This window comes from Corylus avellana, chromosome 1 (genome assembly GCF_965113065.1).
Source record: "Corylus avellana chromosome 1, dhCorAvel1.hap1.2, whole genome shotgun sequence".
In the NCBI taxonomy this organism is placed as follows: domain Eukaryota; kingdom Viridiplantae; phylum Streptophyta; class Magnoliopsida; order Fagales; family Betulaceae; genus Corylus; species Corylus avellana.
In genome coordinates, this window is record NC_142490.1 from 26,176,208 (window position 1) to 26,192,824 (window position 16,617).

At 38.1% G+C, this 16,617-nt stretch overlaps 3 protein-coding genes and 1 long non-coding RNA gene across 4 annotated transcripts; 2 read left to right on the plus strand and 2 right to left on the minus strand.

The window, feature by feature from the left end:
• Positions 1 to 2,596: 2,596 nt before the first annotated feature.
• Positions 2,597 to 5,369, plus strand: LOC132171864 (berberine bridge enzyme-like 21). The gene is made up of 2 exons (XM_059583275.2): positions 2,597 to 4,415; positions 4,777 to 5,369. Exon 1 carries the CDS (start codon positions 2,793 to 2,795, stop codon positions 4,395 to 4,397), a length of 1,605 nt encoding a protein of 534 aa, XP_059439258.2. The 5' UTR covers positions 2,597 to 2,792; the 3' UTR covers positions 4,398 to 4,415; positions 4,777 to 5,369.
• On the minus strand, positions 4,765 to 5,271 carry LOC148588188 (uncharacterized). Its single transcript, XM_088514623.1, has one exon. The coding sequence runs from the start codon at positions 5,269 to 5,271 to the stop codon at positions 4,765 to 4,767; it is 507 nt and encodes a 168-aa protein (XP_088370749.1).
• A 4,565-nt stretch (positions 5,370 to 9,934) lies between the features above and the next one.
• LOC148588189 (uncharacterized) lies at positions 9,935 to 11,904 on the plus strand. The gene is made up of 3 exons (XR_015909818.1): positions 9,935 to 10,163; positions 10,928 to 11,101; positions 11,662 to 11,904. It is a non-coding gene; the product is annotated as an uncharacterized LOC148588189 (long non-coding RNA).
• Positions 11,905 to 14,321: 2,417 nt separating this feature from the next.
• On the minus strand, positions 14,322 to 16,005 carry LOC132171771 (berberine bridge enzyme-like 8). The gene has a single exon (XM_059583169.2). It carries the CDS (start codon positions 15,975 to 15,977, stop codon positions 14,334 to 14,336), a length of 1,644 nt encoding a protein of 547 aa, XP_059439152.2. The 5' UTR covers positions 15,978 to 16,005; the 3' UTR covers positions 14,322 to 14,333.
• Between the last annotated feature and the right edge of the window lie 612 nt (positions 16,006 to 16,617).

A 16,617-nucleotide genomic window follows, 5' to 3' on the forward strand; every position in this document is an offset into this window, starting at 1 on the left:
AACCTAAAATTCTTGCTTAAAGCAATTGATATTTTTCATTGATTGATTTGCCATACAACATCTACACCTTATTTATAAAAATCAATAAAACTTGATATGAAAATAAGCGTAAGATTCAAGTAATTGTCTATAGAAAGAAATAAGCGCGATGTCCAAGTAAAAGGAAATCAGAAATATTTGAAAATATTTTGGAGATCCTATCAAGGGGCTTCTGCTTGGCCGTATGATCCCCTTGGTTTGTGTCTAACCATCGTCTTGGTTTTTTGTAATGTGTGCAGATTGATTTGGGTTTAGGGTGGCGTATGAAACTTTGTTTTTATTTTTTATTTTTTTTTGTATTCAATGTTCGGGAAGCGAAAAGGAAATGACAAGAAATTAAAACAATAAGCTGACAGAATTTTTCTAAGAATCGTTGGCAATGAGTCATATAAATGATTCGGCCCATCAAATAAACTGAAACCGCCAAAAAATATGGTATTAAAAAGCAAAGTTTCGTAAACAGAACAAAATCCGAAAAACTTGCCACACAATCGTCAGTAATAGGCCGAAGAAACCAAACAAGACCATCCATAGGTGGCGTATAAAACTTGCTTGTGAAAAGTTCCCTTACAGATTTCATATTGGGCTGTCTGTTTCTTTCCATCCCTGGGCCGTCATATTTGACGCAAGTGGTGGATGAAATTGTGGTGTGTTTTTGGACTTGTACGCAACAGCATGTGGATTGTTTCGTTCGGACGTGAGTACTGATTTTCGGTACAAGTCTACTGGTTGAAAACCTTTTTCCAATTATTTTCAAAAATTTAACCGGATAATGGAGAGTCAATAATTTTTTTGGATAAAATGATTTCTATTGAAAACATTTTCCAACGAAATTATTTCTCAATACAAAATAAATACTGCCTTGTCCATGTTTATTTTGTAGCAGCGGTGGGATTGATATTAGGACCGAAAAGTTTTAACACGACCTATGAATATAATTTCAATTCAAAATGTTAAGGTTGAGAAATATGACACGTTTAATTAGATGGGTCGGGTTAAAGTTAACATATATAGTCTTACACACATACCTCGACACGACTCAAATTAACTTGACGCGCGATATAATGGCTTGTATTTTTTGACAAGATGCGAGAACCCTACACGAACTTAATACAAAATTAGAGAGTAAGGTTGTAGGGTTTAGAACTTATTTAGAATTGTGTTAGAGAGCTTAAAAAGTTTTTTTTAGTATCTAAAAAGCCGTACCAATTAAACAAAAGCAGACATGTTTGGTAAAAAATTTTAAACAAATTTTTTTAGTTTTTTTACTTTAAAAATGACTAAAATGCACTTTTAACAAAAGTTTAAAAATGAGACTTTTGCTAAAGAGTATTTTTTTTTTACTTAAAAGCTCTATTTTTCAAATACAACTCTAAACATGCTCTAACTCGTTTAATTAAATAGGTCTGTTAGAGTTGACTTATAATCTTATACTTATACCTTGATACAACTCAAATTGACACGCAAACACGAATTACTACTCCCAAATTGATATAAAAAAAAAAAAAAAAGCATGAAATACTGCCAAGGTTTAATTATGACAAGGACTTAAACTCAGCCATGCCAACCCAAATTGCGGTGCTCAATTATTAGACACTATTTAAGGAAGCTACGTAAGAGTCTACACCCACTTTTTTTTTTTTTAAGATAATTGAGAATATATATATATATATATATATATATATATGTTAGTGGAGACTTCCTGCTACCTAACAAGAGATTAAAAGTAAATGGAGAAAAGAGATGGGAATACCTTTGAAGAAGAGATCGAAAGTGACTCATTTTCTTAGAACTGGATCTTCTCTATTTATATTATAAGGGTATTTTTGTCTTTTCACTTTTTAAGAGAACAAAAATACTCCTCTAATATAACTAATTAGATATTTTTTTTTCTTCAAATAAACTAAAAAAGATCTTAATTCTATTTTCTCACACTATGTGGATGCAAGAACAATGGTGGGGTGTCTAGAGGAAGCATATGACCTTGGCCAGCCATGTTATTACATATAATGGCCATGTTAGTTATTTGCTTGTTTGATTTGTTTCTGGCTCATGAATAGGTTGTTTGGACGGTTAGAATTTGTTCTGCATTTGAAGTTCACTTGAACTGCATAAAATTTCTAGTTCATAGAAACATGCCAATGCCACATTTTAATATATTTTTGTTGTGAATAACAATCAAACATTTGGAATGCTATTAAAACTCCTAACAAAGAAACATACCTTAAATCCTACACATAATTTTGCCCCTTGGTCAAACTCAGCTGCCACCTTAAGAATTTACATTTCAATGAACTTTTCATCCAATCCAATATGTAGTGGCAGTCACTGGCAAGAATAGTAAAAAAAAAATATTCCAAAGAAATGTAAGCATCCTCCTCTCAGGGATAAGGTTAATTGTAGCTATTTTATCTAGGTGTGACCATAATAACACATATTTATTGGGTTATAACTGGACCCGGTCACACCAGAATATAAATGAAAGTAAAAAACGACTAATACTAATTAGATATACGTAAAAATTCTCTATTAAAAAATTTAAACTTACGCCCTAATCGATACCCTGACGAAGTGAAATTTTTCCTAGATCACCGCTCCTGACAGTAAATTTGCAGCTTTCTTAGCTGCTAAGGGAGCTGCTTGGGGAATGCATAAGAAACTTCCTCGTCTTTTCTTTATTTCTTTTATTTCTTATTTCTTTTTTCCCTTCCTATATTCATTATAGCATTTCACAGTCGAGCCGACAAGAAACAATGACTCCGATGTCAGCAATCCAAACAATTTTCACAATCTTGCTGCTCCATGCTTTAATGGCAGCTTCAGATCCAGCCGAACAGAGCTTCCTCCAATGTCTTTCTGCCCATTCTCAGCCCTCCCCGCCAATCTCTTCAGTCACCTTCTTTCCCAGCAACTCTTCCTTCACAACAGTCTTGCAGTCGTACATAAGAAACCCCAGATTCACGTCACCGGCAACCCCAAAACCATTGTTCATAGTAACCCCCACCCACGTTTCTCACATCCAAGCATCGATACTCTGTTCTAAAATCCACCGCCTCGAAATCCGGATCCGCAGCGGCGGCCACGACTACGACGGCCTTTCATATGTGTCGGCAGCCCCGTTTATAATCCTCGACATGTTCAATCTAAGATCTATAACTGTGAACATGGAGGATGAAAGCGCTTGGGTCGAATCTGGAGCAACGCTCGGCGAGCTTTTCTATAGAATAGCAGAGAAGAGCAAGATCCATGGCTTCCCGGCCGGCGTTTGTCCGACAGTAGGTGTCGGAGGCCATTTTAGCGGAGGTGGGTACGGTAACATGATGAGAAAGTATGGTTTGTCAGTGGATAATATCGTTGATGCGCAAATCGTTGATGCAAACGGCAGCGTTTTGGATAGAGAATCAATGGGGGAAGATCTTTTCTGGGCCATTAGAGGAGGAGGTGGAGCTAGCTTTGGCGTCATACTTTCTTGGAAAATCAAATTGGTTGCCGTTCCAGAAATTGTCACGGTTTTTAGAGTAGAAAAAACCTTGGAACAAGGTGCCACCGACATTGTTCATCAATGGCAATACGTTGCCGACAAGATACATGAAGATCTGTTTATCAGAGTTGTTGTGCTGCCGGTGAACAAAAAGCCCCAACAGACAATAAAAGCTAAATTTGTTGCTCTGTTTCTTGGAACCGCAAAAGATCTCATTGCTTTAATGGATCAAAGTTTCCCTGAATTGGGTTTACAGCGGGAGGACTTGATAGAAATGACGTGGATCGAATCGGTGCTCTATTGGTCCAATTATCCAACCGGAACTTCGCCAGATGTTCTGCTCGACCGACAACCTCAATCAGAAAAGTCTTCAAAGAAAAAATCAGACTATGTCCAAAACCCGATTTCAAAGAAGGATTTTGAAGGGATATGGAAGAAGATGATGGAACAAAAAAAGCCGGCGCTGACATTGAATCCTTACGGTGGAAAAATGAGTGAGATTTCGGAGTCGGAAACGCCATTTCCACACAGAGCAGGGAACAAGTACAAGATCCAATACTCGGTGACATGGAAAGAAGAAGGCGTGGAGGCTTCAAACCAGAACTTGGATCGAATACGGCGGCTTTACGATTATATGACACCGTATGTGTCGCGGTCTCCGCGGGGTGCATATCTGAACTACAGAGATATTGACTTGGGCATCAATGGCGTCGGTAATGCAAGCTATGCAGAAGCTAGTGCTTGGGGGAGTAAGTATTTCAAGGTGAATTTTGATAGGTTGGTGGAGGTAAAGACTGCTGTGGATCCAGATAACTTCTTTAGATATGAACAAAGCATCCCATCCCTTGAATGTTCGACACGTGTAATGGCACAATAGAGTCCCCGCTTTGAACGGGTGAGATTCTTGGCAATTATTTGTCTAAACCGTTAAAAATTTGGGTGAATAATATAATAAGTTTCATATAAAATTTATGTGTTCGAATGAGTGGTTAAATTGTCCAAAATTTATTTGGATATATAGGTTTCGTATAGGATCTCTCACCTTACTTGTCACTTCAAAGTAATTTTATAAGTTTATTTGGTGTCACTTTTGTCTCCTTTAAAAAATGAGGGCTGAAAATTTTTGAGACAACTGTGAATTTGATTCAAATTCAATAAAAAATTAAAAGATTGGGTTAAAGAATAGGACCCATTTGGATTGGATTAATATTAACCTATATAGTATACATAAACATTGACATGACTCAAACATGCAGGTCCGCAAGATTAGCCTCCACCTGAAGTCGTTCAAGTTCTTGCGTCTTCTCCTGAATGAGCACCTCGTTGGATTGCACATTTTTCCTGACCCATATCTTCAGCGTCTTTTGGCATCTTCGGAGATTTCCATGAATAGAAATCCATGGGTTTTCAGTAGGCTGGGTTTTCCTCCATGCGTCTTGAACTACATCTCTGAAATCCTCAATCTTGGACCAGCTTGCTTCTACTCGAAATTGCCTCCACTTTCTCCACTTTCGCTCATCTTCGGCAAAAAACAAAATAAGGTATGGGTTATGATCGGAGCTCCGACTAGCTAACACTTCCGCTACCACATTATTGAAGAGATTGCACCAGTCAGGATTAGCAACTGCCCTGTCCAAGCGTGCTTGGATGAAGCCCCTTTCTTCCCGCCCGTTGTTCCACGTAAATCTTGGGACCTTGAAACCCAAGTCACTAAGAAAAAAGTCTTCTAGTGTTAAACGAAAATCATTCATTTGCCCCTTGCTCGTGTCACATTCCTCTTTTTTCAGTTAAGGACACTATCTCATTGAAGTCCCCAATACAAAGCAATGGAGAAGGATGAAAGTGAGAAAGATGCCGTAATAAGTCCCAAGCTTCCTTACGTTTAATTTGCTATTTCAGGGTGACCATAGAACCCGATGAACTTCCAAACAATCCGCACCACACTATCCACTACAAACATGTTCATCGGCATGTTTTGGATCTCGACCAGAGTGTCGTCTTTCCATAGCAAAATTAGACCTCCACTATGACCCACATTGTCCACTACAAACATGTGATCGTATTCGAGCTTGACACTCACAAAACTAGCTTTATTATTCATCAATTTGGTTTCCATGAGGAAGACCAATTTGGGTTTCTTTTCCCTCACCATCTGGTAAAGGTTTCGAACTGTCCCAGGTTTTCCAAACCCTCAGCAATTCAAACTTAAAATGCTCATTGCGCTTGGCGGGGTTGTTCCACAGCCTCTGCCAAAACAGCCTTGCAGTTAACATCAGATAAGACTGATGTTTTAATCCCCTTCGTTCCATTACATTCGCCGTCCACCTTCGGCTCATGTTCATTGATAAGCGCCGAATGTTGAACATTCAAGCCCCTTAACTTGCATATGTTAATTCCTTAGCATTGTTATTTGTTTGATTTTGTGTTGTTTTAATGTTTTCAGGTTTTTAATAAATATACAAGAAATTCCATTGATTCTGAGGTTAAAGCACACGTTGAGAAGACCTAGAAGATATGGTAGATGACCTATATAATGTTGTTAAGTTTAAGGGAAAATTACAGTTTACCCTCCTAAAGTTGACAGTGTTTTTCAATTCAACCACCAAAGTTTTAATTTTTGCAATCCACCCCCACAAAGTTTTAATTTTTTTCAATTCGACCAATATTATCCCAAAATTTCCATATTGCCCCTAATTTTTATTATTATTATTTTTTTTTAAAAAAAAAAAAAACCAAATTAGGGGCAATATGGGAAGTTTGTGATACAATTAGTCAAATTGCAAAAATTTGGAACTTTGAGGGGGTGGATTGCAAAAATTGAAACTTTGGTGTTCAAATTGAAAAACGCTGTCAGCTTTGAGGGGGTAAACTGTAATTTTTCCTAAGTTTAATTAAATCAAGGAAATGATTAAATCAAAAATTTTCCAATTGGAGTTAAAATCGGATTTGATTAAATTTCATATTTACATATGTTTCAGTATTTTAACCATAACTTTCTACTTGAGTATCAGATTGATGTGAAACTAGTGGCAATGGAAAGCTAACTCAAAATAATACAAATCATTGTGAAATAGAAATTTCCTAATTCGGACGTTTGCTTTTCCAAAATTGTCCTGCAATATAAGAGCGCAAATCAGTTCATATGCGTAAGTACGCTCGAGCGCACATTTGCCCATGTGCGTAAGTGGGCTCGAGCACACCAAAAGTAGGCTCGAGCTCAATTGTGCTGAAAATTCTGGAAGATGCAAAAATTGATGCAGTCTTTTTGTGTGCAAAAATATCAATAATAAAATATCACTCGCAATAGGACGAATCCTTGTAAGATATAGCTATATAGATGGTGTCAAACCTCGAGGACTACACAGGTGTTGTTATCAAGTTTTTTCATAATTAAATATAATTTAATTAAAAGATGATTGTTTTCATTTGGAAACTAAATGCACAAAAGTAAAAGTAAGATAGATTGTGATTGGAGAGAATAAGGGGTTGATTTCACCACTAACCACATAACAATGGTCAATCATAAATTAATAAAGGAAACCCATACTATGCATGATATAGGGCTCGTCTCACTCGAGTAGTCAAGAAAATATCATCTTTAAGAAATAAGTCTAATCCACCTTCGGTTGGCACGGACCGTCTGCCTAACCTCTAGATTTGGTACAATTCGTCTTCCCTAGATATGGACTATCAAATATCTTAATAAGGTACACACAATCAATGGTTAAGCATAACTCAGCTTAGGTTAAGTACGAATTGCCTACCTAAATTACACTAAACTAGGGTGTAGACAATTTCGCCTTTCCTATGAATGGCCTATCAAATCCTATTGATCATGTGTCAGTTAAAACCGTTGTATAACAATCATTCATATAATCACAGAAAATAAAAATGATTGAGTTCAATCAATATAAAAAGCTTTTTAAGACAAGAGAAGAATTTCATAATGATTTAATATAAACTTTAAAACCAAATCTCTAAGTTATAAAACCACCATGCATATAGAAAATTCCTAAATTAAAAATACAATTAAACCATTGTTACTTGGAAAGGGCTATATCAATACCCTATTATGAATTTAGCCACTCATGGTGGTGCTAGAATGGCCTTTTGCCATGTTAATCTTCTCTTCTACTCTTCAAGCCTCCAAGAAGATAGTTTTTGTCTAAAACTAAGCACACCTATCTTCAAGGCTTAGAGACCTATTTATAGGGACTAAAACAAACCCTAGAAGCCCTAGGAATCCCAGAAAAACCGTAATTCAGTCTCCCAGTCGGATCGAAAGACCTAAAAAAGCTTTATCAATTTTAGCATCTTTCGAGCTTTTCAGCACGAGTGCGCTCGAGCCCAGTTGTGGGACGCTCGAACCCACTTACGCACGTGGGTTGATGTGTGCTCGATCCCACTTATGGTGCGTTCGAGCGTACTTATGCACGTGAGCTGATTTGCGTTCTTATATTTCGGGACAATTTTGGCATAGCAAACGTCCGAATTAGGAAATTTTAATTTCACAATGATTTGTATTATTTTGAGTTAACTTTCAATCTGATACTCGAACAGAAAGTTATGGTCAAAATACTGAGACGTATGCATAATCAGAAATTTAATCCAATCCGATTTTAACTCCATTTAGAAAAATTTCGATTTAATCATTTTTTTTTATTTGATTAAACTTAATCACATCATATAGGTCATCTATCATGATTGGTTAGACTTAACCACGTCTTCTAGGTCTTCTCAAAGTGTGCTTTAAGCTCAAAATCAATGGAATGGTAGAATGATCCTTGTCCTTTCCCAATTTATCCCAGACCATCTTTTCCCTAATAGCATCCCATTGACCTGCATAGATATTGGAGGATCTACCAGTATCTCTCCCCCCTTTATTGCCTTCCGTTTTCGAGCCCTTCAAATCTTTCCCCTGACAGACCCCTTCCATAGATAGATTAGGAGTCGTTTTGCATGACTCATTTGGAAAGGATCTGCAATTGCCTCCATTAGCTCTACACTACCGTTTTCCTTACTTGGTGTACGCTAGTTGTCAGTCATACCGAAACTACCCTAAGCTCCTGTCGCCGGTGAGGATGAATTCACTGAGTTTCTGTCGTCCGTGTTGTCACCATCACCATCTTCTAGATCCTTCCCTACCTTATAACTCGAGTTTGTATGGGAATACTCCCTCGTTTTGTATGGTTCACGCCCACCACTTCCCAAGTATCTCCGCTTAGGAGAGGTGAGTCGCAGCCATGTCCCATATTGGAATTTAGACTCATCTCCATGAAGTCGCCACCCTCCCGGGCTGCCAGACCCACTCCAGCCATGCCGAATAATGCCACACTGGAAACAGAACTCGGGAATCTTTTCGTATTGAAAAGCAACCCATATCGATTTATCTTTCAGTTTCAGCATCCTTCCCCAAGAGAGAGGTTTAGTTAGATCCAATAGAATCCGTACTCTCAAGTATTCACCCCATCCTACTCTGTCATCTGCAGCTTCTACCTCCTCAACCACCCCATCGATGATCCAATCTAGTGTCCAATATCCTTCCCCATGCAAGCAAGTGGAAGATTGAACATCCGTACCCAGAACACTGCCTTCTCGTACTCCATTTCGCTTGGAGATTGAAGCCCATCAAATTATGCCAGGGACAGAAGGTGTCCATTAAATGTCCACGTACGTCCCACCATAACCCTATCCTTATCCCAATAGTGTTCAAACTCAATCAGAAACAAGTTGGATCCCAAAATTTTGAACAACGCCCACCCTGTCAGTTGCCATGCTCTGATCATATACGCCTTGATAACGTCTTTTCCTACATTCTGATTCACCAGAAAATTTCCCACAATACATGACTGCCCTCTAGCCACCAGAGGGGCAGTTTCTATCTCAAGAATATCAACCCCTACGCTTTCCTCTTCCAACTATGAGAATTTCCCCCAAAGATTTGTGAGGTCTTCAGCTATGTCTCCCATGTTCCATTCTCCCATCTTCTTCAAGTTGCCACTTGGAATCCCATAGCAAATCCCACCTCGAAGGATAGAGGTCCGAAGCTTCACCTCTAGGTTTTTAAAGAGAAAACGTACAAAGAAGAGATGCATTGGTGTTATTCTTTAGAAAGAAAGAAAGAATTTTCTTTCCTAAATGCTTATTTTTCACTTGAGATATGCTAGAATCTAATAAAAACTCCGTATTTTGCTCATAAAAGTCCATGTGGCAAGATGCCACATCATTTTCTTTTTATTTTTGTCTTTTTCCCTCCACAAAAAAATATGATGTGGCATCTTGCCACGTAAACTTTTATAGACAAAATGTGTTGTTTTTATTAGATTTTAACATTTCTCAAAAAAAAAAAAAAAAAAAATTGAATTTTAAACCAAATCAATCGTCTTTCCCCCAAATTTTCAGAAATTAAAAAATCCTCTCTCTCACTCCCTCGCTCTCCCTCTCTCTCCTCCGGGAAGTTCTTTTGCCATCGGGGAAGCTGTCTCTTCGTCGCACCTGTCTCTCTCACTTCGGCGCTAGGTTCCACCCACTGTCTCTCTTACTCCGGCGACATCTACGGCCACTGGCGGCGCTCCTGTCTCCCTCGCTCCTATCTTTCTCTCACTCCGGCGAAGCTAAAGGTTCTCTCTCTCATCCACCAGCGGTAAGTAGTCCCTCTCTCTCCTCCACGTGCAACCAACGAATATGTGATGTGTATTTAGGGTTTAGATTTCTATTTTTTGAACATTATTGGGTATGGGTTTTTAATTCATTTTTCGTTGGTTGAGGCTGTGTTTGTTAAAGCCCGAGAAAAATAGTTTTTGGTTTGAATTTCATGGTGAAATTTCGAAGCATTGAAGAATATACCTTCGAAGAATTTCGAACATAAAAAGGCTTTAGTGTATTTAGAGTTTAGATTTCTGTGTTTAGGGTTTAGATTTAGGGCTTAGATTTCTGTGTATTTAGGGTTTAGATTTCTGTTCTTTGAAGAATTTCAAACATAGTAGGGCCTTAGCTCATTACCAACATCCCTTTACTTTCACAGCTTGTGCCGGGGCTTAGGGATTGAAATTAGTTTTGATCAAATCTTGCATAGGCAACAACAATAGCATATAAATACTGTTCAGTGATTCTCAAGCTCAGTCTCTTTGCGCCTCTGATGGTTTTTAATGGTCTTTGACAACCAATCCAGTCACTCCCTTGTGATGTGACTTTGGTTTTGGCAGGAATCGACTCTGCCTCTCCTAGAGCTCTGTTAATATAATTTTTACAGAGCAGTGGAAACGTAGGTTTATTTCCCTGAAATTTGTGGTCGTAGAACTTCTGTTTTGTTACTAGTGTTAGTTGATTTCTTTTGCTGCATTTTGTACGTGACCTGAATTTCTGTAGGGTTATGGAAATTGATAATATGATAAAGGTCTTGTGTAGAATCTGATATGGGAGCTGGGTGTGGGCTATGCAAGGAGTTGATTGAGGAGAGAAAAATCTTACAATGGCAGAATATGTAGATTCACCATCGCGTGTCAAGCTGCATATGCAGAGAAGTTATGTTCCGCAGAGAGGTTGCATTGCCTGGAACTCGCATTTCAGGATAGCTCAAAGGTCTACTTGTGCTTATTTGCTTCCTGGCTTATTACTTTCTACTTTTGATTTGTGGCTTTTTGCCCCACTTTTTTCGTAGGGATAACTTATTTCATCATTTATTAGTTTTTTATTTTTATTTTTATTTTTATTTTTTATTTTTAAAGATTGGAGCGAACAGTTATGTAAGGTAAATTCTGGTTGTTGATGACATAAAAGTCTGTTATGCAGGCTATAAGTTCGGTGAGCTTTCTAATTTTTGCCTTGTCTATTCTGATGTTGCAAAGACAATGAGAACAACAGAAAATAAATTTAGAGTCTTTTATGCTATTTTCACAATCAAGTAGTTCTATTTGGTGCTGCTGAAAATGTGTTTTATTGGGTCATAAACAATGAGAAAGTTATATTATTTAAGATTCTAATATATTTTTTATTTTTATTTTTTCAACGTGATAGTAATTATTATCTTCTTGCTGAGTTATGTTGCCATTATCAAGGGTGTTAACCCTTGATGTATGATTTTAAAATTGGAAATTAAACAGCAATGATGTTAATCTCACCCTTATGTTCTATCTTTGTAGTTGTAAGAAGTATTCCCATGGAAGCTATAAGGTTGTCCAGCTCTCAATGTGGAAAATGTGGGACCTTAGCCATAGTTTATCAATTTTGAAACTAAGTACTTGTCTTAGGGAGACTTCCTTAAAGTCTACTTGCTTGGGGTCTTTGGTAAACACTGATGGTGTAGCGGCCTCTGATTGGATACCCATTGATAACGAGAAACACTTTTGTAGTGCATGTAATGGTGGAAATGTGTACTATAAACGGCTGCCATGAAGATTTGTATTAGTATTTTTTTTTTATTTTTAATTTGTAATGCAAATGTTGAAATTGTGTTGAAAATGTGTATTCCAAACATTTAATTTCTAATGCAAATGTTTAATTTCGAAATGTATACTATAAACCCATGTGATGTGAACCCTATGGGTACATTAGATAGAGTTTGAGACATAATAAACATGGCAAGAAATTGCCCAGGAACATGTTCCTGTAACCTTGTTAGGAAAGAAGCCACAAGTCAATTATTAACAAAACAAGTATGCAATGAGATTACTTTGCATAAACGCAAGCTTCATTTGATTTCCAATGATCTTCAAACCTCACAAGAGCCACCCATTCCAAAGTGTCACAAAATTATAAGTTTACACCAACCATGTCTAGTCAGCAATTAAATGAGCAAGTCACAAATCATCCACAATCCCAACACAATCATTTTAAAAAGTTACATGACAATTTCTCAAAAAGACAAAGTCACATGACAATTTTTCAAAAAAACAATTACATGACAATTCCCAAAAAGATATGCCAACATCAAAGGCATAAACTATATTAAATTTTACATGCTCTTGGATATAATGACATGTATCAGAGAGCGGATACTTTTCATCCGAACTTTCATCCCCATCCAACTCTTCATCTGAGCAAGTGATCCTTAATTCATTTGGTTCTTCAACTTCTTCATCCACATCTATCAAAAAGGGATACAAAGTTAATAGCAATCTTACTCCAAAAAATCTTCATCATTTGGAATACGTGTATGCCCTCCTTGTCCATTTAGGCAGCCACAATGAGTAACTTTTCAACTAATCTAATGTATAATTCAAAATATTATTGTATAAACTAACCATAAACCAATGCTTAATTTATAATTGATTTAATGATATAATTGAATCCAAAGGATTTGCAACTAATGCAGCAACTCATGGCAATGAGCTAAGGCCCTATTATGTTCTAAATTCTTCAAAGAACAGAAATCTAAACCCTAAATACACAGAAATCTAAACCCTAAATCTAAACTCTAAATACACTAAAGCCCTATCGAAATTCTTCAAAGGTCTATTCTTCGATGCTTCAAAATTTCACCAGAAAGATTTTATGGAAGCATGTTTGAGCTAATCAAGGCCAATCTGACGACTACTTTGAGGGACAAATATCTGATCAAAAGCCGGCTTGCTAGTGAGTAAAAACAGGCACAATTCATGTAGAGCATAGCATAAACAGTGTGAACTATAAAAAACATATAAATAGTAAGAACTTAGATACGCTTGAAAAGCAAAAAATAAAAAAAATGAACTTACTTCATTCCATGACTTCCCTTGAGAGAGGCGAGGATAAAGTGGTGCCTTTGGATTTGCAAAACTTATGATATTTGAAACTGCCAACAGTTTTGGCTGAAATACAGGAATACAAACTTAGTTTACACTGGAAGTCTCCTTGGCTTTTCTGAATGATTTAGGCTTTGAATATTAAAAGAAATGAACTCAATGCACCAGGTCAACACAAGGACTTACATTTGACAAACTGCCTGAGAATAATGCAAATGAGAAATCTGACCAAAAACTATTTTTCTTGGGCATGAACAAACAGCCTCAACCAACGAAAAAAGAAATAAAAACCCATACCCAATAATGTTCAAAAAACAAAAATCTAAACCCTAAATAAACAGAAATCTAATGCACTATACTAGCTAGCAGCCAATAGTGTTCAAAAAGCCCTAGATTTTGCACATGGAGGAGAGAGAAGTTTTAATTACCACCGGTGCAGGAGAGAGGGAGCCTTCGGCTTCGCTGGAGTGAGAGAGAGACAGGAGTGAGGGAGACAGGAGCTTCGCTGGTGGCCATAGACGTCGCCGGATTGAGAGATAGCGGACAAAACCTTACAACGAACGTACAGCTTCGTCAGTGGCCAAAGAACTCGCCGGAGGAGAGAGAGGGTGAGCATGGGAGGGCGAGTGAGGGAGTGAGAGAGAGGATTTTTGGATTCTGAAAATTTGAAAAAAAAGACGACTTGTTTGGTTTAAAATTAATTAATTTTTTTTTTTTAAATGACACATAGAAGAGAAGTTGGCTATGAATTATGTTTGTGTTGTGGCGTATCAAACCTCATAAAATTATATTCAATTTTCAACTTTAACATGCCAACTAAGTAAGACATCGTGATTCCCTAATTTGCTTGTTGGTCTAGACAGAGATGATAGTTGAACCACGATACGTAGTCTGAGCATGCCGGGTAGTTGGGACAACAAACATAACTGCAAGTCCATGCCATAGTTTGACGAAATGGGAAGAACTGCAAGTCCATGCCATAGTTTGACGAAAACTTTGAACACATTTTACTTCGACATATATTTGTTTTTCCAACAAAGACTTCAATTATTTTGCAATAATCAACTAATTTTTCAGGGAATGATTTAATTTTAAACAACAGATTCTAGACACCAATTAAGCTTAATTTGTTTATGGATCGGAAGAGTAGGGATGCTTTGTTCATTCCTGAAGAAGTTACCAGGATCAACCTTTGTCTTAATCTTCACCAACCTCTTGAAATTACCCTTGAAATATTTGATCCCATAAACTCTTCCTTCCCGGTAGCTATTCTTGCCGTTGTGGTTGATGCCCAAGTCAAGATCTTTGTAGTTGAAGTATGCTTCCCTAGGGTTCTTGGACACAAATGGAGTCATGTAACGGTAAACCTTTCTCGTCAAGTTTATGTAGTAATCCGTCACCTCCTTCCCACCCTCATTCCAGTTTACTGCGTACTGAATCTTCGCTAGATTCCCAGCCCGATGTGGGAACGGAGTTTCCTCCGCCGGAATCTCACCCATTCTTCCGCCATAGGGATAGAATTTGAGTATCACCGCCTTCAGCTCAATCAATCGCTTCCAAATAACCTCTAAACCATCCTTTGAAATGGGGTTCTTCACATAATCTGATTTCCTCTTCAAGTAGTTTAGCGTTTGAGGTGTTCGACTGAGCAAAACATCGTTTGCTGTGCCAAGGGGGAAGTTGGTCCAGAAAAGCACAGATTGGAGCCAGCTGGTTTCATTGCAATCTGATTTCTTCAAACCCATTTCGGGGAAGCTCTTGCTCATGACGGAGACGAGTTTTTCGGAGTCTCCGAGGAACAAGGCGACGAACGTAGCCCTGCCGGTCTTCTTTCCATGGGTTCCAATATTTACCACGTCCAGAAATAGCCTGATGAAAAGGTTGTTATCCAGCTTATCTGCAACATTCATCCACCCATGCACGATGTCGGTGGCATTCTCTTCCAATGTCTTCGCTACCCGGAAAACAGTTACTGTTTCCGGTACGCGAACGAGCTTGATTTTATACGAAATGACGACGCCAAAGCTTGCTCCTCCGCCGCCTCTAATAGCCCAAAACAGATCTTCTCCCATGGATTTTCTGTCAAGAAGTCTGCCGTTAACATCAACTAGCTGCGCATCGACAATGTTATCCACCGAGAGGCCGTACTTTCTCATCATATTGCCATAGCCGCCGCCGCTGAAATGCCCTCCGACACCGACAGTCGGACAAACACCTGCCGGAAAGCCATGTTTCTTACTTTTCTCAGCAATTCTGTAGTAAACTTCGCCGAGAGTTGCTCCGGCCTGCACCCAAGCAGTCTCCCTCCCCACATCAATGTGAATGGAACGGAGATTGAACATGTCAAGAATAAAGAACACGACTTGGGAAACGTACGAGACGCCCTCGTAGTCATGGCCGCCGCTTCGAATTTTCATCTGCATATTATGCTTTTGAGCACAAAGCACGGCTGCTTGGATATGGGATTCATGCAGAGCAGTGAGAATGAGGAAAGGCTTGTTGGTTGTGGAGGTGTTGAATCGAAGGTTTCGGATGTAAGCTTGCAAAACAGAGGAGTAGGAGGAATTGTTGGGAGTATATATTGCTCGAGAGATTGGGTGACAAGGCTGAGAATGGCTCAAAAGGCAGCGAATAAAAGAGCCAGAAGAAGAAGAAGATGATCCAAATGCTTGCCATGACATGGAGAGTAGGAATATTGCGAGCAATGACAGAATTGCCTGTCTTAAAACTCCCATCCTTAATGGGTAACCTTGGATTGTACTGCTCAGAACGCTTGGGATGGCAATATCTTCTATATCTATATTCTTCTTTATATAAAAAGAGCCTATGCACACGAAAACAGTGCACTTTTGGTTAATGGGTGCAATGACGTTTGTGCCCTCATTTCTTTCTCTTATACTTAAAGCTGATGCGGTTTGTTTTGTCATTTTGTTCTTTCTTTTTCCAGCTGACACCACTCACTCATCCACCTTTCTTCTTGTTCACCTTTCATCCACCTCTCTCTTTTTTTCCCCACCTGCTAACAAACTATGCAAATGATAAAAGAAATCTGAAGAAGAGCTGCGGAAAAACTTTACTTCATTTGCATTACTTGAACAATATTACAAGAGTGAAGTATATATACTACTCATTTACAAAGAAAGAAAGAATATATAAAAAGAGCCTATGCACATAAAAACAGTGCACTTTTGTTTAGTGGGTGAAATGACGTTTGTGCCCTCATTTCTTCATCTTATACTTAAAGCTGATGCGGTTTGTTTTGTCATTTTGTTCTTTCTTTTTCCAGCTGACACCACTCACTCATCCACCTTTCTTCCTCTTCACCTTTCATCCACCTTTCTCTTTTTTTTCCCGCCTGCCAACAAACTATGCAAA